Consider the following 26,569-nt stretch of genomic DNA (forward strand, 5'->3'; position numbering starts at 1 on the left):
GGAGTTTTCCAGGGTTTCCCTCAGTCCTACCAGGCAAATGCCGGGATGGCACCTACTAAACTGGCCCTGGGCGGTACCTTCCCAAATCCTTTGCATTGTTAATGTTGTTGGATATTCAATGCAAAATGGCCTCTGAGCTGCATCTGGCGATTGTTAAATAAATAAATAGTAAAATATCGGTCATTTTCTACTACTTTTACATGTCCCGGTAAACGCCCCCTGAGACGCCCTGGTTCGAATTTCGACAAAAACGTTTACTCTGGTCTGGAGCCTTGACCAAGGTATTCGTGACTAAAATTTGGTAACGCTCGGTCAATTTGTCTGGTTCCCAAGCCGGTTCCGGTAAAAGTTCCCTGAGACCCCACTGTTTCGAAATTTGAAAAAAACGCTCTGTCTTGATCTGGGGCCTGGGCCAAGGTACCCCTGACCAAAATTTGGTAACTCTCGGTCCACTCGTCTGGTCCCCAGGCCGCACACAGACAGACAGACAGACAGACAAACACACAAACAAACTCTTTATTTTATTTATATTAGAAGATAGTTTACAAGACAGTATTCAGTATGTACTTTTTATAATAATTGAGGTCATAACGAAAGGAAAATTGTTATATTTGAATAAACAGGAGAAGAACGTAAATATTGCAAAATCTTTTTCAATACTTTTTTTTTATTATTTTGCTCGAAATTTCTTCATAGTTTGTTATTAAAATACTTGCCAACATATCCTCATTTTATTGTTCTAACAAACCAATATATGTTGATAGTAAAATAGTTTAGATTGATCGAGGTACTGGGTCTTCAGAATTTCATGTCACTCCCCCCCTTCCGTTACGAAATCTTGGCTAAACGAACCAATATATGTTCCAGTAAAATAGTTTAGAGTGATCGAGCTCCTTTTGTGGTGACCACAGTATTTCATGTCACGGACCCCTCCCCCCCTTCACGAAATCCTGGCTACGTGCCTGCAACACTGTCAGTAGCTACGTCCTCGACTAATATACATTTACAAGTACAGCTTTATTTTCGTATTTTTTTCAACAGTTAACGAATTTAAAACCGTATTATAATTCAAAGTACTTATCATATTTTTATCGCAAAACAAGAATATGTAGTTAACTTCTTAAAACTTCGCTCCGCAGGAACTCGTTCAGCGCGTGCAACAAGCAAAAACAACATGCTTGGTGTCTCACAAATGACAAATGGCAAAAAAGAAAAGCAAAAGCAGCACAGCAGTGCCTTATCGCAGTCAGAGCTGACAACATAGTTTCGGTCATCACTTACGCCAATAGACCTACAAGCGGTGTACAAGAGTTATACAGCTACCATATACGTTGCAGCCACAGTAGCGCTACAGGCGCAATGTGCAGGAACTACAAATGAATATGCTTCTTACAAGTATCAGTCACTGTCGCACCCTCTTTACATTCTACACATCCTTTTTTCTCCCACTTTCTGACCTTGACAAGCAGAAGTACCAGGCTTTCCGAGTTCACAACCATAAACTGTTTGTGTACAGAGTACGTTTTCAGTTCTTCGAATGACTCTGCGCGCGAAGAACAGGGGTGATGATCGGGCTACCGTATACGTAGTGTTGTAAAAAAACGGTTTTTTTCTGTGAAGTTTTTTTCAATAAAAAACATTGTTCTTTTTCATGCTTTTTTTCAAATGTCTGTTTTTTTTCTGGCAACTATTATTTATTGATTTATGGTGAAGATTATTGAAATAATCAACAGAACTTGAGTCAAAGCCCTCGTAACTTATAAATCGTTTGTTTCTTTGTACCTATACGAGCAAAATTGTGTGATTATTCCTTTCGGACCCAGGTCATTTTTGGCGTTTTCCTACATTTTCAGTTAGTGACTTATTGCTCAAAAACCATTCATTCGATTGATATGGTTAAGACCTTGCTTTTTAGAAAATGGATGTGGCTATTGTTTGGTGTAAATTACATTGCACTGATGCCAACGGGTGGGAAATTATTGAGGTAAATGTAGGGGTGAAAATTTACAAAAAAAAAATTCCCTAACCGATTTTTTTTTGTATCTAGCACCACTGATGCTATATGAGTTCAAGTCACCTAAAAAAAATTCTTTGGTGTATTGACAAGGTACAGTGAAATCCTGAAGTCGCTGGCTTCCATTCAAACAGGGAAAGAAAAAATTCTCTGTCATCATACACATGAAATTTTGACACTTTTTACGCCTCAGAAGCAAAAATCAACAGATATGCCGGGGCTACAGCTTCTCTAATTATCCTATTGAAACTTTTTATGGTGCTTTGTGTAGGACAAAGAGGAAACTTTCAGGTAGTAGTACGTTTGTTTCAATGTAGCCAGCAAGAGGGTAATAATAGAGGGGAAAGGGAAATTTTTCGAATTTCTCACCTAAAATCGGGAATTAATTGTTTTGGCTGGAAACACTGCCATCAGACAGACGAAAACTATCTGAAAATAAACCTTAGTACTCCAAGAATATATCCTACAAGTATCATGGCGATATCTAACAAAGTAGCACGAAATTTAAAAAAAAAAATCTCATTCTACCTCATAAATTCACCATTTTCTTACCATTTCCAGAACATGGTTTATTATAAACGTCAGCTGTACTTTTCCTAATTATTCTTGTGAAACTTTTTATGGTACACTGTGTAGGGTAAGAACGAAGCTTTTAGACACTGGTACGCATGTTCGAGTGTAACCAACAAGAGGGAAATAATAGAAACCAAAAAGGGATTTTCCCCAAAATTTCTCCTAAAATCTGGAATTAAAATTTCTGTACCTGGCAACACTGCTACCAGACACACACACACACACACACACACATACACACACAAACTATCTTAAAATAAGCTTTGGTATCCCTCTAATATATCCTACAAGTATTGTGACAATATCTAATAAAGTAAGCATGTCAATAAAAAATATCTCATTCTACCTTAAAAAATCACAATTATCTTTCCAATTAGAGAACTTGGTCTACTGTAAACCTCAACTGTACTTCCCTTAATTATCCTATTGAAACTTTCTATAGTGCGTTGTGTACGACAAAAACGAGACTTCCAGATACTGGTACGTTTGTTCCGATGTAACCAACAAGTGGGAAATAATAGAGACAAAACAGATAATTTTTCCAAAATTTTCCCCTAAAATCAGGGATTAAAATTTTCTGTAGCTGGCAACATTGCTACCAGACAGACACAAAGTATCTTAAATTAAACATTGGTACACCATTAATATATCCTACAAGTATTATGGCGGTATTTAAGGAACAAAGCTTCTAATTACCAAAAATATATTACGGTAAACATAAAAGGGAAAAACTAGAAAAATCAAGGGTTAGAGCCTAAATACGAATTTTTCGTGCGCCCCCTAATTACCCCATTGTAACGATCTGTACTTGCGTTTGTTAAGTAAGGACAAATGTTCGATTGGCGTAAGTTGACTTGCACTCGAACGTATAGGTACGGATTTATAAACAAAAATCTCGAATTTTTTTGCCCAAATTTAGGGAAGTTTTAATTTCCCTAATTGACAACACTACGCGCAGGCCCGTCCAATTGATGTCAACAGTTAGGTATCCATCCGAGGTATCTATCTGGCAAGTCTTAAGGAGGTCTTTCTACAACGAAGGAAGCTACAGGGAAAAAAGAAGTAAAGGAAATTCGAAATTAGAAAATTCTCGAATTTTTGACGGGTGAACTTTGAGAAGGAAATTTGACACCAGAAGAAAAAGAAATTAATATGATAAACTATGGTCCAACCATATTTGGCAAGAATAATATCCAGATATCTTAATTAGTGTCCACACAGGAGCGGATTAAAAAAGTGACACCCGTGTGTGCCACTTTGGCCAACTAGTGTACATTTGATTACATTTTTTTGACTACTAACCCGTTTTGCTGTTGTAGTTATGGTCTCGACTAATAATAATATCGTTGTTGTAAACAATAACTTTATAAAGAAAATTTTCTCTCCTTTTTACATCTTAGTTCCAACACTGTTGGTGAGAAATACAGGGTGTTTCAAAATGAATATCGGGGTTTTAAAGTCTTTGCCGATTCGTGCGTACAAAACTGTTTGAGTTGCTCTTTTATTTAGTTAATTGTAATAGATACTACAAAGTTTCAAAACTCTAATATTAATTTTGAAACACCCTGCATTACTTCAAATTGAGTCATCCTATATTCATGTCTTGTATATACATATACAAGAAGTGCCATTATTATCAACTACTAACTTTCATCATCATACACACGGCCGGCCCTAGGCAATTTGTCGTCCCGTGCAATGGCATAATTTGCCGCCTCCCTCTTTCTCCAGAAAGAACAAATCTTAAAAGTCATGATTTTAAGTATGCTACTCCAGCATGAACAACGAAGGGAAAGGTAAATGTACTCGCACTCAGAAAGGCTTAAATACTTACTAAAATGCAATCCCGTTGTGTCTGTTTTTTTTTCTTTAAATATTAATCTATTATGTTAGTGAAAGATAAAGCACACACACCTGCAGAAGAAAGATGGTAATCTTTTTTTTTTATAGAATTCAATATCGAGCTTCAATCTCAATGTATCGGTTTGCAATTCCAGTGCAACTAGTTCTTTTATCTTTCTTTCTTGATTTTTCTTCTACATCTGTTAACATTTTTTTAAAAAAGAAACTTGTTTCTATCTTCAATAATAAGGAACTTGTTTCTGACAAAAGCAAGACTAGTTGTCATATCAAAACTGTGGTAACTTACTAAATGGAACAGATAATCATTACTATTCGAGAATTGAATTCTTGCATTTGACAACAATCAAGCAATTTGTGCTCGGATTTATTCGACCATTTGCTTTAGCATTGTCCATGTGGCCTTAAACTAATGCAACATAACATAGTTTATGAATGTAGTATTCAAATAGGTCAGCTTAGTAAATGTAACTACTATCGTCATGAAGTCTGTTTCCAACAAGAAATATTTAATTTACATAATATACTTATAACTAGAGACCGGATGTTAGGCAAAATGCCTATTCTTTAATGCTAAAGATATGATCAAAAATAACGTTTTAAAGTTTATATCGGGGATTATAGTTTCGATTTAAGCCAACTTTATTTTGCCTATTTTGCCCCTCACTGCCTAAATAATTGCTTTAGTGCCTATGTTGCGTATTCTATGCATTTTCTTTGAAATTATATATATATATATGAAATACATAGCAAGCTTCATTTTTTACATATAGAATGAAAGAAGACATTAACAAATAGGTATGTTGCTATATTCTTTGAACACTATTTATGACGAATCTATTTTTGAAATTGTATTGAGTATTTATCTTCATTATTTCGAGTTACATTTTAGTGCGTATTTTACTGCTTATTTTTTTAAATTTTAAGTGCCTGTTTTTCAAGTTTTTAGTGCCTAAACATCCGGTCTCTACTTATAACAGATTTTGCCGGACCATCCAAGCTTGCCGCTCCACGCAAATGCATGTGTTGCATATATAGTAGAGCCGGCTCTCCATATCATATATATCTAGTCGACAAATTATTTATATATGACACTTAGAAAAATACTATTTGGCAAATTAGTATTAGTTTTTACCTTTAGAAAAGTTATTGGAATTTTATACTGTTCGTGACATTATTTTCGTACATATTAAAGGCCTGCTTTCACGAAAAAAGAAAATTTCATTTCTACTTTTATTTCTTAGTTGATATTGATGAAAACTGCTGAAACCCGAATTGTTAATAGGTATGGTATTCATGTAAATTGTAAAATATTTGTAGCGCACTAGTATCTAGCTTTTAATTTATGTTGCATTTTACGGTGATTACACCTACATAAAAACATTTCATACTTAAATAGACGTAAGATGCATTAAAAATGACTATTTGAAAAAAAAACGAAATTTAGAAAAAAACGAGAGGCAATGTGTTTTTTCTAAAAAAAAACGTACATTTCTGAAAAAATACAAACGGTTTTTTTTTTTTATTATTTACAACACTACGTATACGGCAGTCAGAAACACCCGGTTGCAACTTTAAATGTAATATACAATTGGATGGGCGCCCTTTTGATAGACTTGACCACAGCCCTCTTTAGAATCCCAGCACGGGCCTCAGTGAAAGTGAAGATGAAGTGGGTGAATCAAACGTGAGTGACCAAGAATCAGGAAGTGAAAATATTGTTGTGAACAATGGTGGAAATCATCTGCGAGTTTCGAAAAACGAAATGTACTGGAATTCTGAGCCGCCGCCACCTATTCAAACTAGAAGACATTACTACATAATTACATCTTCGATTGGTGTAAAAAGAATGTAGCCCCTACACATTGCTACGCCATGCGAAGCATTCAAATTTGTTTTTCAGTGATACTATTCTTGACGAAGTAGTACAATGCACACATCTAGAGGCAAGGCAGGTAACTACTGCCGATTTAAGCGCTAAGTGGACACACTCACTAGATAAGATAGAATTAATTGCATTTCTATGACTGTGCATTCAGGCAGGGATTGATCGTGATTGGGACTGTCCTGTAATAGAACTGTACAAAGGTGCAAATGCTAATTTGTATCTAGCGACTATGTCACAGATGCGATTTCATGAAATTCTAAGGTTTCTTCGATTTGATGATAAACGAATACGCTCAAATAGATTGAAAGAAGACAAACTTGCCCCCATCCGATTTGTTTGGGAATGTTTTCTTGCAAACTGTAGAAATTATTATATAGCAAGTGATTGTGTAACAGTGGATGAACAATTGGTTCCATTTCGTGGTCGCTGCAGTTTCGTTCAATATATGTCTAATAAGCCAGCTAAAAATGGTATAAAAATATTTTGGTTATGTGATGCACTGAACTACTTTGCACTCAATGGTTATCTATACGTAGGAAAGCAACCAGGAGGTACTGTGGAGAAGTATCTGGCTCAGAACATTCTGAAGAAACTTTCAAAACATTTGTTCAAAAGTGGAAGGAACATTACTACGGACAATTATTTTACAAGTGTTCAACTTACTCAGAATCTCACTCCCGTTGGAACGATGAGGAAGAACAAACGTGAAATTCCGGACATTATACAACCTAGTAAATCTCGTAGTCCATTGGCATCTGTCTTCGGATTCAACAGAGACCTAACGATCGTAAGTTATGCACCTAAGAAAAGAAAAGCTGTGATTTTACTCAGCACGCAGCATCATGATACCGCTGTATCTGACACAGGTAAGAAAAAGCCAGATATAATTCTATATTATAAAAAGACCAAAGGGGAGGTGGATAGATTTGACCAAATGGTGAGAGAATTCACAACAAAACGGCAAACAAGAAGGTGGCCATTAGCTGTGTTCTTCAATATGGTGGATGCTTCTACGCTCAATGCATCTATAATTTTCAAAATTCAAAATCCAGATTTATCGAATAAACCCAATGCGAGGCGTAAATTTTTATCCAGCCTTGTCGAGAACATGTCATATGCTGTCACCAGGTTATGGCATATGCTGATGATGTAAATTTAATAGGGGATGATAAGAGAACAATACAAAGAAATGCAGAGATCTTATTAAACGCTTGCAGGGAAATGGGTTTAGAAGTAAATGCAGAGAAAACTAAATACATGGAAAACTAAATACACCTTGAAGTTTGACCGCACTGGCGTACGCAGAATTCCATAAAGGGCGTTCAAACTCTCAATCTTATATCCTTTCAGGACATGCATGATTTTGTATGCTTATTTTCTCATAATGTCTTGCTAAATGGGGTGCTAAGACCAAGCAGAAACCCCTCTTGTGAAAGCTACTTCGATATCTGTTGATTCTTGGGGTATCATGACCACAAGATTGAAAACTATACAATACATTATTAGGTATTAATAAAGTTACTTACCATGATGATTCGCAGCACTTTGTCTGTTTTCAAGAGGTATTTCAATGTTAATTCTTATCATCGTTAGGGTCAAATCAGTCCAACTAAAGCCAATTAAATTCCGTTAACCTGTACAATTAAACTGGAGTTAATTAATTATCTATAAACATACCTTGAATAAATAAACAATACTGACAAATGGACGGACTCAGGGTAAAAGGTAACAAGTCACTTTTGTTTTCAATTTTCGGTTTTTAACACAGAGTTGTAGTATTTTAAATGGCGCTTCTTTGTATGAAAAGCACTATGTAAAAACGTGACCAAAAACAAGTACAAGGGATGTGCAAAAGGGAATAATTAAACTACAATGGAATCTATACTGGGTAAAAGGGAATAAAATGACTTGTTACCTTTTACTCTGAGGAGATTGTATTAAAAATGCTTACTGTAGGTTGTAATTAGATAGTTACTTATTCCTTCATGCTTCTCAATTCAGTTTGATTGTGGTAGAATGCGGGTAAGACTAAACTCTACTGCGGGAACAATGTATTCAAGAGGGAGGAAAGTTTTAGAGATGGTAAAAACATAACATGATGAAGAAAGTAAAACTGAAACACCAGATTCAACAGTAAATCCAACTGTTGGAGAAAATTGAATTTTATGGCTAAAAAATTTAAGCTAACTAAACCTACCAATAGTGAAGGTACGCATTAGGCTAGTACATCCAGTGTGGAATTAGAACTGTCAATCGTACCTAGAAAATGATATTTTTTCGGAAGTGCAGAATGAAACTGAAAGAAACTGAAGAGGGAGGAAGTGTGTATTATGCCTTTAGTAGTGACGAAAGTGATAATGATCCTGTTTACGAACCAAAGGTTGAGGAAATAAGACCACTGCAAGAAGAAAATGAGTTTAAGAGTGCCATTACAAGAAAAGGTGTTAAAGGAAGGATAGAAAAATAAGAAAGAATAGAAAGCTATCCAGAAGTACAGGACAGAGTTACGTAACTGAAAGTGAAATATTTGTCACGAAAAGATCTTTTATTATGTTAGGTAACTGTCGTATGAAATGTAAACAGAAAATTAGTGAAGGGACACAAAGGAAGTTGTTTGATAATTATTACAAAATGGGTTCTCGTGACCGTAGATCATTTTTTGTTAGCCTTAATTGATTTTAGTTCCCCGAAAGCAGGGGCGGATCCAGGGGGCTATCGGGGTGATTCCCCCCCCCCTCAGAAGAGGAAACTTTCTTATTTTATATATAAATAAAACCCATCCCAGAGTTTGGAACTCTTAAAAGTAGCTCTAAGTAGCAGTATTACAATCCAACGTCTTCCCATCCAGAAGTCCGTCGTGGATCCGCCCTTGCCTGAAACATTCAAGAAAGAGAAGAGACACACCAGAAAAGCAGAGGAAAAATGAAATGAAATCTTTGAGTTTTACGTTCTATGGTTATGCCGGCTAGGCTAAAGCTGACGTTGAAGATGAGAAATGAATGAAATGGTGGAATGAAGAAAGTGAGAGGAAACGGGAGAATCCCGAGGAAACCCACGCACACGGTGTTTCTCCACAACAAAGCTCACTTGGCGGGAGAAGGGTTTGAACCCGGGACCTTATGCACTAGAGGTGAACGCTCTACCACAGAGCCATCGCGGCCCCAGAGTAAAACAGAATAGTTACTTATCAATACCATGCCCCCGTAAATGGAAAGAATGTAAAATGTGCAAGTCATATTTTCTGAAATTGTTTGATGTGAGACGCAAATTTATGTGGCTTATTTGCTAACAAAAGCAAAAATCTCCAGGATGTACAGTGATTCCTGACAAGCGAGGCAAACTTTCTTTTCCAAATAAAATAAACTCATACTGATTAAGAAAAAATCGTGATTTTCTAAATTCTTTGCCAGTACATGAAAGCCATTATTGTCGAAAATAAACTAGTAAAAAGTACTTACCACCGAATATGACATTAACTGAGGTGTATAAGAAATACAGGGAGAAGACACAAATTCCTGTTGATTATTCATTTTTTGTGAATATCTTCCATAATATGAATATTGCCATTAAAAGCCCCAAAAGGGACACATGCCATTCTTGTGATGCATTTAAAATTAAGCTTACATATGCTTTGAGTGAAGATGAGGAAGAAATATTAAAGCAGCAGGAAAACACCATACCGAGGCAGAATTAACTTATGAGACTAAAATCACAGATAAAATGCTAGCAAAAGAAGAGACAGTGCTTGTTTTCGATCTTCAACAGTGTCTTCCCATACTCTGGATGCAAACATCAACTGCGTTCTACAAAATACAACTCTGGGTATGTAACTTAACTGTCTGTAATCTAAGAAAAGTGAAATCTCATGCTATGTGTGGTATGAAACCGTACGAAAAAGAAGGGCAAATAAGATTTCTTATTGTGTATCAAAGGCTATTTCAGCTTTACCAAAGGACATTGATCACGTAGTGCTTTACAGTGACTCTTGCTATGGACAAAATAAAATCACTCCATTTGTAGCCATGTATCACTTACGAACAAAAGAACTCACATAAACATTTTGGATCACAAGTTTCTCGTACCTGGACACAGCAGAATAGAGTGTGACTCTGACCATGGGAAAATCGAAAAACTTAAAAAAAAGATACCAATGCTCATCTCTCATCCTCATGACTGGGCACAGTTAGTAAGAGTTGCTTCCAAGAAAAATCCTTTTGAAGTAATTGAAATTACCCAAGAAGATTTTCTTGATTTCTCCACACTGGCAAAACCTGAGCTGCAGATGAAGAAAGCAAACGATGAGGGAGCAAAATTTGTACGGCAGTCTGTGAAGTGGCTCCGTTATTTTCGTAACGAACCACTGAAGCTATATTATAAAACATCACTAAATGATGACAAATTCTGTGTTATGGACCTTTCTCGACGTCGCATAAAGAATCTCACTTTGGAACCTCGAATTTGTTACAGTGCATTATTGCCAATCTCAGCAGAGAAAAAGAGCGATTTTTAAAATCTCTTTTGCCTTATATGCCACTAATATTGCATGGCTTCTGCCTACTGCAACCAATGTGCAAGATCTACTGCTCGATTCTGAAGATGATGAATAAATGCAGTTGATGGGGGAAAGTCTGTAGTTAGCTCCTCATCATATTATTTCTAATTTTAATATAAACGGAAGGTGTTTCTTTCAAAATGTACTGTTGGTCGGTATGCACGCAGGCATACTTAACAATATAAACATTTCTAAGCAGAATCTTAACTAATATTTTTAGTACTTTGTAAGGACTGCAAAGTTAGAAAGTATGTTATTCATTAAATTAATGGTAAACTTATTAGTAGCTTCACTGTTTTTATCATATTTTTTATATTGCAAAAGTTATATAAGATTAGAAATTATATTTCAATAAAATAATAGTTGACAAACTTTTTTATCGTGTGTCGTAAGACTTCATCTCATAGCATCATCACAATCGGTTATTAAATATTAAAAATACAAAAAAGGAATTGGAACACACGCGGTTGGTACGAGTGAGGAATAATAGTTGAAAACCTCGACGAATATCCGAGATTTTCAAGTGTTATTGCTAACTCGTCCCAGCCGCGTATGCTAAAATTCTTTTTGTCTTTTAAATGTTTAGCAACCGATGGTAGTGATGCGATGAGATGAAGTCTTACAATATACGATAAAAAAATGTTGAACAGTATTGTCAACTATGTGTGTTCCAGTTCGTTTTTATTATTTTTAAATACGTGACCATCTATCGAAACAATGTGATATTGCTGAAAACGTTCTAACAATATTTTGGTTTTTTTTGTACATTTAGTAAATCAAATTATGTATCAATGTAAACGTTTATGTAGTCTAACACGACAGTTCTGTAGTGTTCTATTAGAAATAATGTAATTTTAATTGAATATGATGATGACTTGTTCCTTTTTTACTATATCAATATGTAATTAAACTGAAGGGAATAAGTCACTTAATATTACATAATATCGCTAATAATGTTGGTAAGAGTAAAATTCCAATTCGTAATCTCAAAGTATTAACAACGAAACATATTGTAAAAAATTCAGATTTTTAAGTTATTTCTTTAGGTGTTTTTACTATACTCCAATTAGTTTTTTGGCTCTCCTGAAAAATGAATAAAAATGACTTGTTACCTTTTACCCTGAGTCCGTCCAAATATTTGTCTTCCGAGAAAGCAATAAACAAAACTAAGAAGTCATTATTAATATCCGGATTTGTATGTAATTATATATTTTTCCTTCATATGTAGGTTCGTTAAATCCTTAAATGTTTGTGATTCACACCTGTAGGGTGCTTCAACTCAAGTTTCATATTACATATTTTTACATATTTTGACCAATATTACATATTTCTATGGTTTCTACATTTTGTTTACATAGAACTGTCTTAAAATTTTGCGTTTAATGAAATTTTAATTTAAAATAAAAAAAACTCTCCTACTCTGCAAGACTTGCATCTAGATACAATTTTATGTTTATCATTTCGTTTCTTTACCGAAAGAGATATATCTCTCACATTTTTCATTTGTCAAACCATGTTTCTCAGAATTTTCTATGATAACAAAAGAAATATAAGAAGAAACAAGTAAAAATCCTGCCTCCGTGGTACATTAGAAGCGCCCTTCATTCTCAACTCTGGAGGAGGACAGATCACGTACTTGACAGGCGACTAGCCAGGAAATTCCTAAAATGAAGTCTATTTGATTGTTATCGGAGGTGGGACGGGAAAAAAGATGAAAGCAAATCCTGCAATTCAAGTTAAAACTATATGGTAGTGTGCTTCTAGAAATTTACTGCAAGAGTTCGTTCCAAGTAGCTGGCGACAATGGCAATATCATAACAGATAACCTAAGCTTTCAAAGTACTTCGCTTGTTCAACTGAATGACGGAAGGACAGCACTCTAATATTGCACTTGCAAAAGGCAGGTGTTCTGTATTGACCGTTGAAGTTAGAAATGGCTCCGGTTGCCTCAACTTTATCCGCAAAATTGTGGTCGTGGGTAAATATCGATGATGCGTTTACTACGGACAGTAAAGTGGTGTTGTGCCAAGTGTGTGATTAAAAAAATTGGATGTTCAATGAAATCTAAGTTAGAACATGTACGAAGTACATTCCATGCAAAAAATTTAAAAAAAAATGCGAACTGCAAAAAAAACATGTATTCTTGACGCAAGTGAATCAAGATACTTCAGTGACTGAGTTTTTCAAATGCTTGTGCCAAGCAAGGATAGCAGCAAACATTCATTGGAACAAAGTTCAAGTGCCAAAATACCGTGTTTCTCTGGAGAAGTACTGCGGGCGTCGAATTCGTGACTAACCCACTCTTCAAAAGTGTTATCTCGAAGTTTGTTATAGGGAAGCTATAGATACCATTAGGGCGGAAATAGGTAGTTCATATATTTGGATTTCTGTGGACGAAACAAAAGACGTTTTGGGACGTTATGTAGCAAATTTAGTGATTGGAAACTTAATTGAAGATGCTCCCCCTAAATCCTATCTTATTGCGAGTAAATTGCTGGAACGCACGAATCATTCCACTATTGTTCGCTTTGTAAACGGTGGTCTTAAAGTGTTGTGGCCGGGAGGAGTTCAGGAAGAAAAAGTTCTTGTTCTTTATACAGACAGTGCAGCGTGCATGCTAAAAGCGGCTAGCGCACTTACAGTTTTTTACCCTCACTTAATTCATTTCACCTATCGTGTTGCTGAAGAGGTGAGAGACAACATTTGTGAAGTAAATCAACTAGTTTCTTCCACGAAAAACTGTTTGTTAAGGCACCACAACGTGTTCAAGTTTACAGAGATCAACTGCCAGACGTGCCACTTCCTCGGAGCCTGTGCTAAAGCGATGGGGCACTTGCATACAGGCAGTACATTTCTACAATGAACATTTTCAAAAAATTAAGCCTGTTCATTCATTTCCATCGGAGTCCGCTGTGTTAGTTGGAATTGCTCAGAAACTGTTTAATGACTCAAAAGTAGTGTGTGATATCGCATACATAGACAGTAATTTTGGTTGGCTACCAACAAGCATTAAAAAGCTAGAGACTGTTGGGCGGCCCCTTCCGGAATCCATGGAAGTCATAGAGGATGCAAAGATACTGATGCAAGGTGTGTGTGGAGATGTAGGAGAAAAAGTTCGAAAGAAACTGAATGCAGTGCTGGAAAGAAACCCGGGTTACGTAGCCTATTGGCAGTGTATGAGATTCTCAGTGGTGAAACAAGAACCCCCCATAAAGATATTTCCCCCAACAACATCCCCCTTTTGAAATACACTCCTGTTACCTCGTGTGATGTGGAGAGATCATTCTCTGCACACAAGAATATTTTATCCGATCGCAGACAAAATTTTACTTCTGATCATTTGGAAATTTACCTTGTAACCCATTGCGCAACAACACACAGTTGAACTGCAGGCACATCTTTTGTAAGTACTTTATTTCAAATTAAAAATGTTCATTAGTGGAAATATTCTTCAATCTTAGTTCAGCTGGTATTGTTTAAAATATATAAGACTGCTTTTCCCTGCATTAAATATATACAGTAAACCCACGTTAACACGAATTCCAAGGGAGTGAAAAATCAGGAGTTCGTGTTAAAAAAAATCGTGTTAACCGGGGATCCAAATTTTATTATTCGAATACATTTTCTCCATACATACGCACTACAGTATACAGACCACTATACATACCACTACAGTATATTATATATGTCATAGAAAAGCACGTCTCGATTTCGAAAACCACGGCTCAGCTTCAAATTCGAGACGAGATCGAGACTAGTTTCGGTCTCGGTACTATTCTCTGAAAAGTGAAAACACTACAGTAAGTTTATTACCCTATCTTCGAAGATTTAAAAAAAAGTTTACATTGCTACTACTCTTTATAACATCAGTTTGCAACAACTCAGAAAATTCACTTGAGGGTAAAATATTTTACATTTCAATAATAATGTAATACTGACTATAACTGTATTGCAGCTTGAAAAAATGTACTCACTGATCATTTTCTGGTGAAAAATTCCTGGATATTCCGCTGTCGCAGACGGGAACGAAAATGTCTGGTAACCTCATGACCAAGTGTACTCATGACTTCCGTAAAATTCGCGGTCACTTCGGATGTTGCAGCAAAACGTTTGAAAGTTTCCAAGGCGTGTAACACATCCTGGCGGGTAGGAGGAATGATATTGTCCTCCTCACTTTCTTCTGATGGCATTTCTTGCACCTCAGACACAACTACTTGTACACCAGACTCCACTAGAGCACACACGGCAACATCATCGTCTGCACTAACAAACTCTTCAAAACTAACTCCAGGGTTCGCAACATCTTGTAGAGTATTCCATTCGTCATTTAAAGTACTGTCGTTGTCACCTTCTAAATCGTCAACAGGATTAGCGTCTGTATGTCTCCAGGCTCTTGTAAAACAATTCTGTATGTTTTGCAATGACACGGATTCCCAAGATGCGGCGATAGCTTTCACTGTATCAAGCACACTCCAAGTTGGCGTTTCCATATCTTTTTCAGCAGCGCGAATTGCAGCTCTCACAAGTCGCTTTCGATAGGACCTCTTCATAAGGGCAATGATGCCTTGATCCAAAGGCTGAAGACGGCTCATTGCATTTGGGGGGGGGGAGTGAACCTTGACATTGGTTAAGTTAAGATCATGTATATTATAAGCTGTACACCCAGTGGCGGCTAATGTTAGTGTTGAAGCGTTGCCCAACGACCAAAGTATTTCAAGAAAAAAATATTATTAGCAGTAGTAGTAAAGAACAGAAAAATACTTTCTAATACTCCCATGTATACTTTAAATAACATTTTTTTTTACTTCTGTAACTGTCCGTTCCGTTAATCCATTTTAAAAAGCGAAAAACAATCCGTCACAGAGTCTCTAATTTATATTGCGTTGCAGCGAGCATATAACGACCAGATTCCTTTAGCGCGGCAATTGGAGCGAATGTTAAGTCTCCTTTCCCCTATCTCAGAAGTTAAAAGGACTGGTCGTTGCAGTGCTCTTGCAACACAGCACGGTTTCCAGTGAACGAGAAGGTTTTTCGCGCTAAATAAGATTTCTGAATTTTATTTCACTAGCAATTAACAAATGGAATTTGTTTTTATGCATTCATATTTTTAAATTACAGGACCATACTGAAGAAAACCAATATAATGACAATTTAAAAAAGTGATTGCAGACTTACAAAATAAGAAAGAAAATATGTAGTAGAGCAGAAAACGAATGAACGTAGACCCGCAGTTACATGTTAATTCTTAGCTTATATAGATAATGAAGGCTTCTTCTACAGTAGTTTATGAACCAAATATTAACAAGTCAATATGTACAATTCCCCCCGCCCCCTCTGTCGATAGTATTTTACTATATACATATTTCTTTTATGAAATAAGTATATTTTATACTCTTGATAATTTCCACATAAAACTGTATGATGGGAAACGCCACATTGAATTTCGGACTAGTTAGCAATGCTCAGGGGCGTAGCCACGAGGTGGTCCACCTGGTCCGGACCTCCACAAAATTTCGAAACTTGACTAACATTTGTAGACTTTCCTAACAAACTATACTTGTTTAACAGAGAAATGATTGATGTAGGCTAAATATTTTATTTTACTCCCCATTATGTATTCTTTCTTCTATAAAAATAATCGTTTTATCATTTGGGCGACAGTAATTAAGAATTACTTATCGTATTTTCGGGTGCAGTAGAAGACAGGTTCAATATTACGTAGACGTATTGGATCTCCCCTCCTTGGTCTCTGCGTCGCCTCTAGGCAACATGCAATTCAGTAGTCCTTCAGTCCCAGCAATTGAAAAAAAAATGAAAGCCTTTAGTCCCAGCGTCTCCTCAAGGCGACATGAAACATAACAATTTCCAATAATTAGTTTATATATGTGTAATGCAAATTATTGTTGTTGGCTGTTTCTATTTTTAGATCATGGTTGAAATTATTTAGAAAAAAAGATTTGGCAACGTCGGAGTTGTTTTTACCTTAAATAGCATAGTGAGAAGTTGACTCTTGGTGAAGAAGGCAGTTTTCCCTCAAGCAGACATGTGTAAGCTATTATTTCCAGATTTAATTAATTCTCCTATTGCATGATTTTCTCACTACATTGTAGTTAAATGTACAAAGTATATTTACAAATAATCAAAAGTTGGAAATATTAATGAAAGTAACGACAATTGTGTTGCAAATTTCCGTGTCTTCTACAAGCAACATTGGGACCCAAGCTTGAATTAGGGAAACGTAGAGGACATTATATTTTCAATACTTGCATTTAGGGAATTTATAGCAACAATAAATTATTTTTTCCTATTTATTTTATCTGCATTGATTACTAATAATTTTCGGAACATGGTTTTAGATTAACGATCTCAATCAATAACTACTATTAGTCCGATTTTCTTTATGAACTCTCAAATTCATTATCTATTCAATTTTGGAATTTTTAATTTTTATTAACGGTATTTAAATATTTCTAATACAGATTAGGATAATGGAGGGGAAAGATCTCGGAAGAAATCAAGCCTTCCCTTATTGAAGGTACGATCTCAGTGACCAAAGTAATGACATCGTGCGACCGAAGGTAATCACAAAAACTCTTAATCGGGATGCAGGTACGGACACCGAACCTGAGTCCTCTCATTATTCACTACTCAGGACTCAATCTATAAAGACAATTTGTGATCACTCTCTACTCTTTCCAGAAAATCGTTGATTGGGTAGTGGATGGGCCTAATGGTAATGTTTCAGACTATGATCTTACTGATGATGAATATAATGATCCAACTTACGTCGAACCATTCAGTGAAGTAGAGAATAGAAGTGATTGTGCAGAAGAAGATGGTGAAGATTAAGATGAAAGTGGTACTGATACATATTTCAGTACGCAAGTAAAGGTTCCTGATTCAAAATGGAGAATTTGGTAGAGAACTGTAGGATTCAATCCACTGCCTCCAGCACCCGAGTATATTGAAGATTAACAAAACTCGGTAAATCTTTGACCTTACGAGTATTTCAGTAAGTACATACCTGAGCAAATTTTTATTGACATGTGTATCTACATTAGCCAGCGATATTTGAGTGATGCAGGTAAATGAATACCGTCCAATTGTTCTGTGAAAGCGGATCAAGTTGTGGAGAAAAGCCGAGGATCGATCGATCAATTTGTGAGAAATGATGGTCAGATTGCTGTTGTAAAATGGTGCGATAATAGACCTGTGACTCTCGTATCATCCAAAGAGGCTTCGAATTCAACGAATATGTGTAAACGATGGTCAAAGAAAGGAAACCTGTATGAAGAAATTCAGCTACCTGCAGTAATTAAATCGTATAACGGAAGTAAGGGAGGTGTGGATCTCCTCGATAGAATAATTGGCATGTACAGAATATCCGCATGTAACTAAAAATGGATGGTTCGAGTAATGATGCATTTTCTTGATTTCTCCATCGCAGCTCCCTGGATTGAATATAGGCGAGACCAAATAGGACTACAGACTTCGATCAAAGATATTTTAGATTACCTTAATTTCAGACAGAATAATGGCTTATTCAAGATGATGGATAGGAAGATACTACTGATTCCGAATACGTTCCTCCTCATTCAGAATCAAGAAATTCACGAGCCATCGTACCGCATCCATCTGACGAGTTACGAAGGAAAGGCGTTCTCCATCGTCCTGAATTTCCTTCTCAAGTTAAAAAGAACCGATGTCCCTTACCGGGTTGCTCTTCCAATTTAGCAAGAATTAGATGCTCTATGCGTAAAGTATTTCTTTGTTTGTAGCAATCAAGAAATTGTTTCCAACTCTTATCATCTCTAAACAAGTGTAAAAATTTTGTCGGTTTGATTAGGCTACTAAATACAGTTAGCAAAATTCTAGTATAAATGCTGCATAACATATACTGTAAAATGTTTATACTAAAAGCAAACTACTTTTAACATTAATAAAATGTTGTAGAAAGAAACAGCACTAGTTCTGAGAAAAATAGAAAAATACTTTAATATTGATTTTCAGTGTACTTTCGTACTTTGGAGTCCCAATGTCTCCTCCAGGATACATGAAATTCTCCGTAAACCACGTGACCTAAAAAAAATTTAAAAATAAATTTTCTTACTAGGACAAATGTAGCTATGTAAATTTTAAAGGAGAAAGTAGTTTTTCAAAACATATTTTCTCCTTGGGACTGAAGGACTACTAAATTTCATGTCGCGTCGAGAAGACGTTGGGACTAAAGGCGTTCAATTTTCCTTTTTTTCCTGGAACCGAAGAGGATAAGACAGGTTTGATATTACATAGACGTATTGAACCTCCCGCAAATACTTTGGACCCCCTCCCAGCTAACATTTCTGGGTGTAGAACTGGCAATGCTGTTTGTTTTGACGTTATTTGATTTTTGGCTTCTGTTACATGCTACATCTGGCGGGTTTCAAGGTTTGCTTTCCAGAACGTATGACATTAATAAGCATTATTTCGCCTCATGTGGAACTATTTTGTGTTCATCGTGCATTGCGTAACAACTAAGACGGATGATTTGGAATGTAGTTTTTTCTTTTATGTACATGTGTATGTTGGTGTATGTGACATTCGCAATACCTCTTTTGTATCTGCTGTTTTGGTTATTAGTAATTAGATTTAATTTTATTGTATGCACCTTAATTCTGTAAATAACCTAAAAATTCTGAATGAATTGTATACCATGACTTCTGTTAATAATAATAAGCCCAGCTTTCAACTGAGGAAAAACTTGCAATTAAGGCAAGCAAAGGCCAATTCAGGAGTGTGTTCGAAAAAAAATCCGGTTTACAGATGTGGACAAATTATTAACATATTTTTGAAATTCATGCAAATTTGTTGAATTATTGTATTTTGTAAATTTTGTTGAAGAGAGCTAGTCATTTGTGACACACCACAGGACAGTGTTATCACTGAGCAATATTTGTAAGTTGTTTACAAGTTTTTATATGGCAGTTGATGATTCATCCAGTAATCTTATGCAACTGATTACACGTGGTTTCCAGGCGAGCAATGTTTGAATGGAGGAAAAGCCCAAGGGGCAAGTAAATTCGTCTTCGGAGATAAAATCACTGATAATATTCAGTTTAAAACCTTTCTTGATAGGAAAAGGACTTGCTGAAGCAGTTACTGGTTCATTTACGAGGGTCTTGTGTGCATGTAGGGGGGTTCAAGTGTGATTTTGTGTGTTTGTTTGGAGAGGATTCTTTAAATTGTTGTGAACTGTGGTTTTGGAGCAATGGGTACGGGAAAAGATGTGTCGCCAGAGAAATGAGCGATAATTCCGACTTTGTTGAACTTGAAAAGTATGTCCAAGTTTGAGATCAGCTGATACGTAGGGGCCAGTGCATCATATGTTACAAGATTTGCACAAAACTTACGCCATGAGAATTTTGTCACGGAAACGTAAAGGTGTTTTCAGCCGAAAATAATCCCTATCAGCCTACGTAGACAGACTGCTGATAAGGGAATTAAAAAACCCATTTCTGTTTTTTTTTTCTTTTATTTACGAGGCAATTTTCGTCTGTATAAATACTGTATGACAAAAACTGATCTGAAGTGAAATCTAAAATAAGAAAAATGATCTTAAAAAACAAAGGGTTGAAAGTTCGTGTTCAATGAAAATATTTACCGACTCAAGGGACTAAAAATTAGTTCGAAATTCGTACTAACCGAAATTCGTGTTAACCGATAAAACTTTCTATAAGATAACGTACAGCGATGCCGGGACCGAAATTTTGTTCGTCCTAACCGAGTGTTCGGCTTAAGCAAGTTCGTGTTAACGAGGTTATACTATATATACAGGGTGGTTCAGTAATGTTGGACAGCCCTGAATAAATCAAAAACCAGGAGAGATATTAACAAGAGTTTGGTGGATCCAGATACTTGTGGAAGGGGGACGTCTTTTGAGGTACCACACAATGTTACCAGGTCAACAGTGTTGCCAGCTCAGTACAAAGTTGTATTTTTTTAAATGGAACATATAGAAGTTTATGCAATCAAAAGAATTAGTACAGAATGTGATTACCAACAAGCGAAACCGCATCTGTCAGTGTTGCCAAATAACGAAGTTATAAAGCTTCAAAGATCAAGAAATTAAAGTGTCCGTAGAGCAAAACTAGCAAAAAGGCAAGAAAAATAATACTACGGAATGAAAAGGAGTAACCGAAAGAGTAAACCAAAGAACGCACAGCATCCAGTGAGTAACAGGGTTGCCACAGCAAAGGGGGAAAAAATTGAAAATTTTGCCGTTGCTATAGGAGGAAAAGTGCCCATATGGCATAATGCTGGAAACACCATAGAAAGTTCATGTAAGATTCAGGAATCCTAATAGCGTTTGTTTGAAATCAATATCTCTAACCGTTTCCGAGATACACCAAAGGTGTGCGGAGTTTGCAACACTGCATAATAATTCCCTCGCCCTCCAAACTACAGGAACGAGTAATGAAAATGATACGCCCAACAAAATGTAAGAACTACACGGGTCTAATCGTCAAATCAATTATGCAGTGTTGCAAACCCCGCACACCTTTGGTGTATCTCGTAAACGGTTAGAGATATCGCTTTCGAACAAACGCTATTAGGATTCCTGAATCTTACATAGACTTTCTATGGTGTTTCCAGCATTATGTCATATGGGCACTTTTCCTCCTATAGCAACGGCAAAATTTTCAATTTTTTTCCCCCTTTACTGTGGCAACCCTGTTACTCACTGGATGCTGTGCGTTCTTTGGTTTACTCTTTCGGTTACTCCTTTTCATTCCGTAGTATTATTTTTCTTGCCTTTTTGCTAGTTTTGCTCTACGGACACTTTAATTTCTTGATCTTTGAAGCTTTATAACTTCGTTATTTGGCAACACTGACAGATGCGGTTTCGCTTGTTGGTATTCACATTCTGTACTAATTCTTTTGATGGCATAAACTTCTATATGTTCCATTTAGAAAAATACAACTTTGTACTGAGCTGGCAACACTGTTGACCTGGTAACATTGTGTGTACCTCACAAGACGTCCCCCTTCCACAAGTATATGGATCCACCACACTCTTGCTAATATCTCTTCTGGTTTCCGATTTATTCAGGGCTGTCCAACATTACTGAACCACCCTGTATATATATATATATATATATATATATATATATATATATATATATATATATAACAATACATTTCGTCTTAAGTTGTTTTTAGTATTTAAATTTGTATATTGCGTATAATTCGTTTCAAGATTGGGTCGTGGTGGCGGATGCGCATTTAGTGTAAAAGGTTCTAGATTTGAAACGGACCACACCACACCACATGAGGTTTCTGACGTACAAATGCCGTATGCATTGCTTTTCTCGGGGCTTTCCTGTTTCTCTCTAGCCGATTCACATCTGCCTTCATTCGCGTCTGATATTTATTATGCTGCAATCAGTCACGTCAGTGAAGTATGGCTGTCTCAGCTGTTCAAGCCTTTCACTTCATTGGGGGACTTATATTAAGCAAGATAAACTGTAGTAGATTTTCCTTTTTATTTTCATAATTAGTTTAAATATTGCATATTCATACGCGTGTTAATATTACGTTTTCATAAATATGTAACATAGGTAATATTACATATTATTATATAATATTACATATTTCTTACATTTTTAAGCGATTTTGTTACATATTTATGTACATATTTAGGGGGTTGATATTACATAAAAATCCGGACCCTAGTCATTATTAGGCTTTGTATTTTACATTTTAAAAATTAGGCTTCAACAAGTAGATCTATCTACAGTAGAGGGAGGAAATTTCATTTTCTTTATGTACCCGTAAAGTAAACCTAACCCGAAAAATGAAGGATACCTTATGAAATTTATAAGATTATTATAGTACAAAGAAGTGTTTAAGATCTGACGCTGTTCTCTCATTATTGATACTAAACTGGCATGCGGAAAAATGAACTAGACACTAAAGTTGAAAAACACATGTGTAACATCAATAATTTATTTTACTTTTATTAACATTTGTTTCTCAGGGCCTGAAATTTAAGGAGTTTATGTACGTAAAGGGAAGTAGAGGGGGGTACGAGAATATAATTGTATAGGCCTACTCTCATATATTCTTTATTTAAATTATATTTTTAAGTTTTGTTGAGTATCTGAATCATTATTCTGGCAAAAGTGCACTTTGAGCAGATCATTCATAGGAACCTATCACGAACCAAACCGAAAAATGAAATGAAATCTTTAAGTTTTACGTCCCACGGTTATGCCGGTTAGGCTAAAGGAGACGGTGATGATGAGAGATGAGTGAAATGGTGGAATGAAGAAAGTGGGAGGAAACGGGAGAACCCCGAGAAAACCCACGAGCACGGTGTTTGTCCACCACAAAACGAACCAAACCGAATCTAATCTAACTTAATCTTGTCTAACCGAACCGTACCTCTTCCGTACAAATCACATTGATTTTATTTCTTCTCCAATGCCACATCCTGTGACACAATCACTTGTTTGCTCAAAGTGCACTCTTACCATTATTCTTATAATTGAAGGGCTGAACGAGAATGGGGCTAAACGACAAAAACTAAATTCCGAGAAATCGAAGAGTAAAGTGTAGGACAAATAACTGTACCGGTAAATTTTTCCATCGTGAAGGTGGTTCTTTTATTTCTGCATAGCACTCTACAAATATCTGAGCAACTTTTAACCTGTAATACATGAGGTAAAGTGTTTCGTATTAAGAGAAATAAACGAATATCAGTAATGTAAATGAAATATTTTGCAGTGACGATATCTGGCAGTTTGGTTAATACACACTAAATAGAAAAGGTTAGGTAAGATTTCTAACCTAACCTAAGTAGAGTAGGTTAATTTTCTAACGTAACCTAACCTGTCCTAACATAACCTAACCTAATTTATTATTACATACCCCAAAACCCTGAATATTTTGAATAATGTTTGCTTTATGTATTTTACTACTTGAAATACTCTTATAGAGAGGATTGGCTTATGCAAAGTATTAGAACATCTTTCCTTTAGAATTCACGTTTCAATGAAAGTGCAATGACGAAAATCCATAATGTCACCCCTTCCTTACACCCAAAGAGGGTAAATTTTGATTTAAACGGTATCGGAAGGATCACCATTCATTTCAATGACGCCGAAAATTATGGACTCGACACCAATTTCAGCTGTTTTCGAGTTGAGTTGATTTTAGTTCAGCGTCTCTTTCAGCAGCGAGGCTATATGAGACGTGAACCTACTGATTAACGTGGAATCCGAACCACATGAGTTCCCGCCGGGAATTTCAGCTGTTTTCGATTATTTGTTGTCTGCTCTTTACCTTCTCTCATCCTAGAGCCGAAAATATGAAAAGATCCTAAGTTAGGCCTGCGTGTATTAAAGTACAAAAAATTATTAAAGTTGATCAAGGAGATGTTAGCCGTCAATATTGTTACAATTATTTTTATTTATATGAATAGAAAATGCTCCCTCTTCTCCTTAAAACAAAAATTTTCAAAAACAATGGGACATATTTTCCCTTCAGTTTAATGAGGACTTTGTATACCGAGTTTCTTCTTTCTAACTTGATAGGTTCGTGAGATACCATATTTTAGACAAATTTTGAACCCTTTCTACCCCCTTAGAATTCGCCCTTTAATCAAAGTACTATGTTAAAGACCTTAGACCAGGTCAACTCATATACTAAAAATTATAAAAATTGTCCCTTGGTCTAGGAAAAGTTAGCGAGCAAACATTATATTCAGTTTTATTTGTATAGATAATTAATCATTATTGAATGTATTTATTTATTTATTAAATTATATTGTCTCATCTCTGAGTAGAAAAAACTCATTCTTTGCATTTGGAAACACAAGGAAGTTTATAATTATGTTATTTTGCATCCAATTTTACGTGTAAAGCGCGAAGTGTAACAAGCACGCAAGCGAAAAATATTCACCGATACCTCCACATGACGTCACGGACAGGGAGCTAATCAGAGCGCTAATCGTGACTGGGGCTACCTGTTATTTTATATATCTTGGGTTTTAAACATCGCTTAAAAAAGTTTATGCGAACGGTCTTACCCGTCCCCCTCCCCAATGTTGAAGACAGATTTGCGCCGCTGTATTTATATGTATCACGCTGTATTTATACGTATAACGGAGTAAGTCCTCCTAAACTGAGTCTGTACCCAATAATTGAGCTCCCCCTTTAAGAAATATTTAATAAAGTGATATTCCTGATGAAAGAAGTAAATGCACGAAAGGAAGAAGAAGGGAATGCACGAGCAAACCCATCGCGGGATTCCGCTGAGTCCGGACTTCCCTCCAAAAGCTTCAAAAGTAGACATTGACATACTTTCTTTAAATTATACTTGTTTAGCAGAGAAATGATTAATGTAGTATAAAGTTTTGATCTTACTTCGTCTATACGCTTTCTTTCCTTATAAAAACAATCTTAACTTTTTCCCTGAGAACATAAGTAGCAGTACTTAATTACTTATCGTCTTGTATGATTTAGAATAACTTAACTTCAATCCTACCTGAAACCAAACTTATACAACTAAGATCACACGAACACTCCAGATTAGCATTTTTTTACCTTCCCTTTCATGGATATCTTCAAGATGCTTAGTGATTAACGAAACTTGTACAGTTAAAATCAACCAAGCACATATGCATTTCATATGTGATATTCTTCTTCTTTCTTCCCATTTCACTTCTATCTATCATTTAAAGGTACTAAAACTGGCATGGAATTGTTATCCGAGTTATCTATGTCTTATTGATTGTCATACATATATCAACACCTTTATTGGTGAAAATATAGTTGCATACGACTGTAAAATTCTTGAGTGCTCCAATTGTGAAATTGTTTTATGTTTAAATAGTTTAATACATATAATTGATCTATAAAACAATAATAATATAGAATAGAATAGAATAAAATAGTTTATTGTCATTGAGCTTTACAAGCAATAGACAACTTCCGAATGAGATATACATATAGATACAGATATAAGAAAAAGTAATCATAACATACAGACAAATCAGTTATTGGTTAATATTATAATGAACAACCTCATAATATTTAAAATAAGTGACACTGAAAATTAGGACACAATGTCTTGACATTCACTAAACTCTTGAATCGAGTAAAACGGATTCGTTATTAACCAATCATATAACTTTTTCTTATAAACCTTAAACGGCAGCTGCTGTATGGAGGATGTTAGTTTATTAAACGGCTTCGGTCCTATAAATAAATAACTATTTTTGATCTTCGATAATCTAGTGAAGGGTATATCAATTTTCTTACACAATCTAGTATTGTATGTATGTACTTCATCATCCCTGAGTATCATATTTGCCAGGCTTTGCTTAGTGAAAGTAGCACTTGATAAATATATACATTGACTACTGTCATTATCTTAAGCCTCATAAATAGTAGTTTACAGTATTCTTTATCATGTGTTCCAGTAATAATCCTGATGACTTTCGTTTGCAAAACTAGAACATCATGTGCTTGGCTACTGTTACCCCAAAGCAAAATCCCATATCCAATTATGCTGTGAAACAATGCAAAATATGAATTCCCCACATACTCATAGAGAACTTTATCTTTCAGTTTTCTTAACAGAAAGAGCAGTCGGGAGAGCTTTTTACATACATATTTGACATGTTGTTCCCAGGTGAGTT

At 35.7% G+C, this 26,569-nt stretch overlaps 1 protein-coding gene across 1 annotated transcript in view; it reads right to left on the reverse strand.

The window, feature by feature from the left end:
* The window catches only part of LOC145681112 (uncharacterized), a 461,261-nt gene extending 435,730 nt beyond the window's left edge, over nt 1–25,531 (reverse strand). The window contains exons 1-2 of the mRNA XM_081752524.1: nt 25,414–25,531; nt 7,862–7,969 (exon numbers count right to left, since the gene is read on the reverse strand). Of these exons, the coding sequence (XP_081608650.1) occupies nt 7,862–7,922 (61 nt within the window). The 5' untranslated portion in view covers nt 7,923–7,969; nt 25,414–25,531. The remainder of the gene's footprint in view (nt 1–7,861; nt 7,970–25,413) is intronic.
* Between the last annotated feature and the right edge of the window lie 1,038 nt (nt 25,532–26,569).

Source organism: Thermobia domestica, chromosome 3, assembly GCF_964235325.1.
Source record: "Thermobia domestica chromosome 3, izTheDome1.hap1.1, whole genome shotgun sequence".
Classification (NCBI taxonomy): Eukaryota; Metazoa; Arthropoda; class Insecta; order Zygentoma; family Lepismatidae; genus Thermobia; species Thermobia domestica.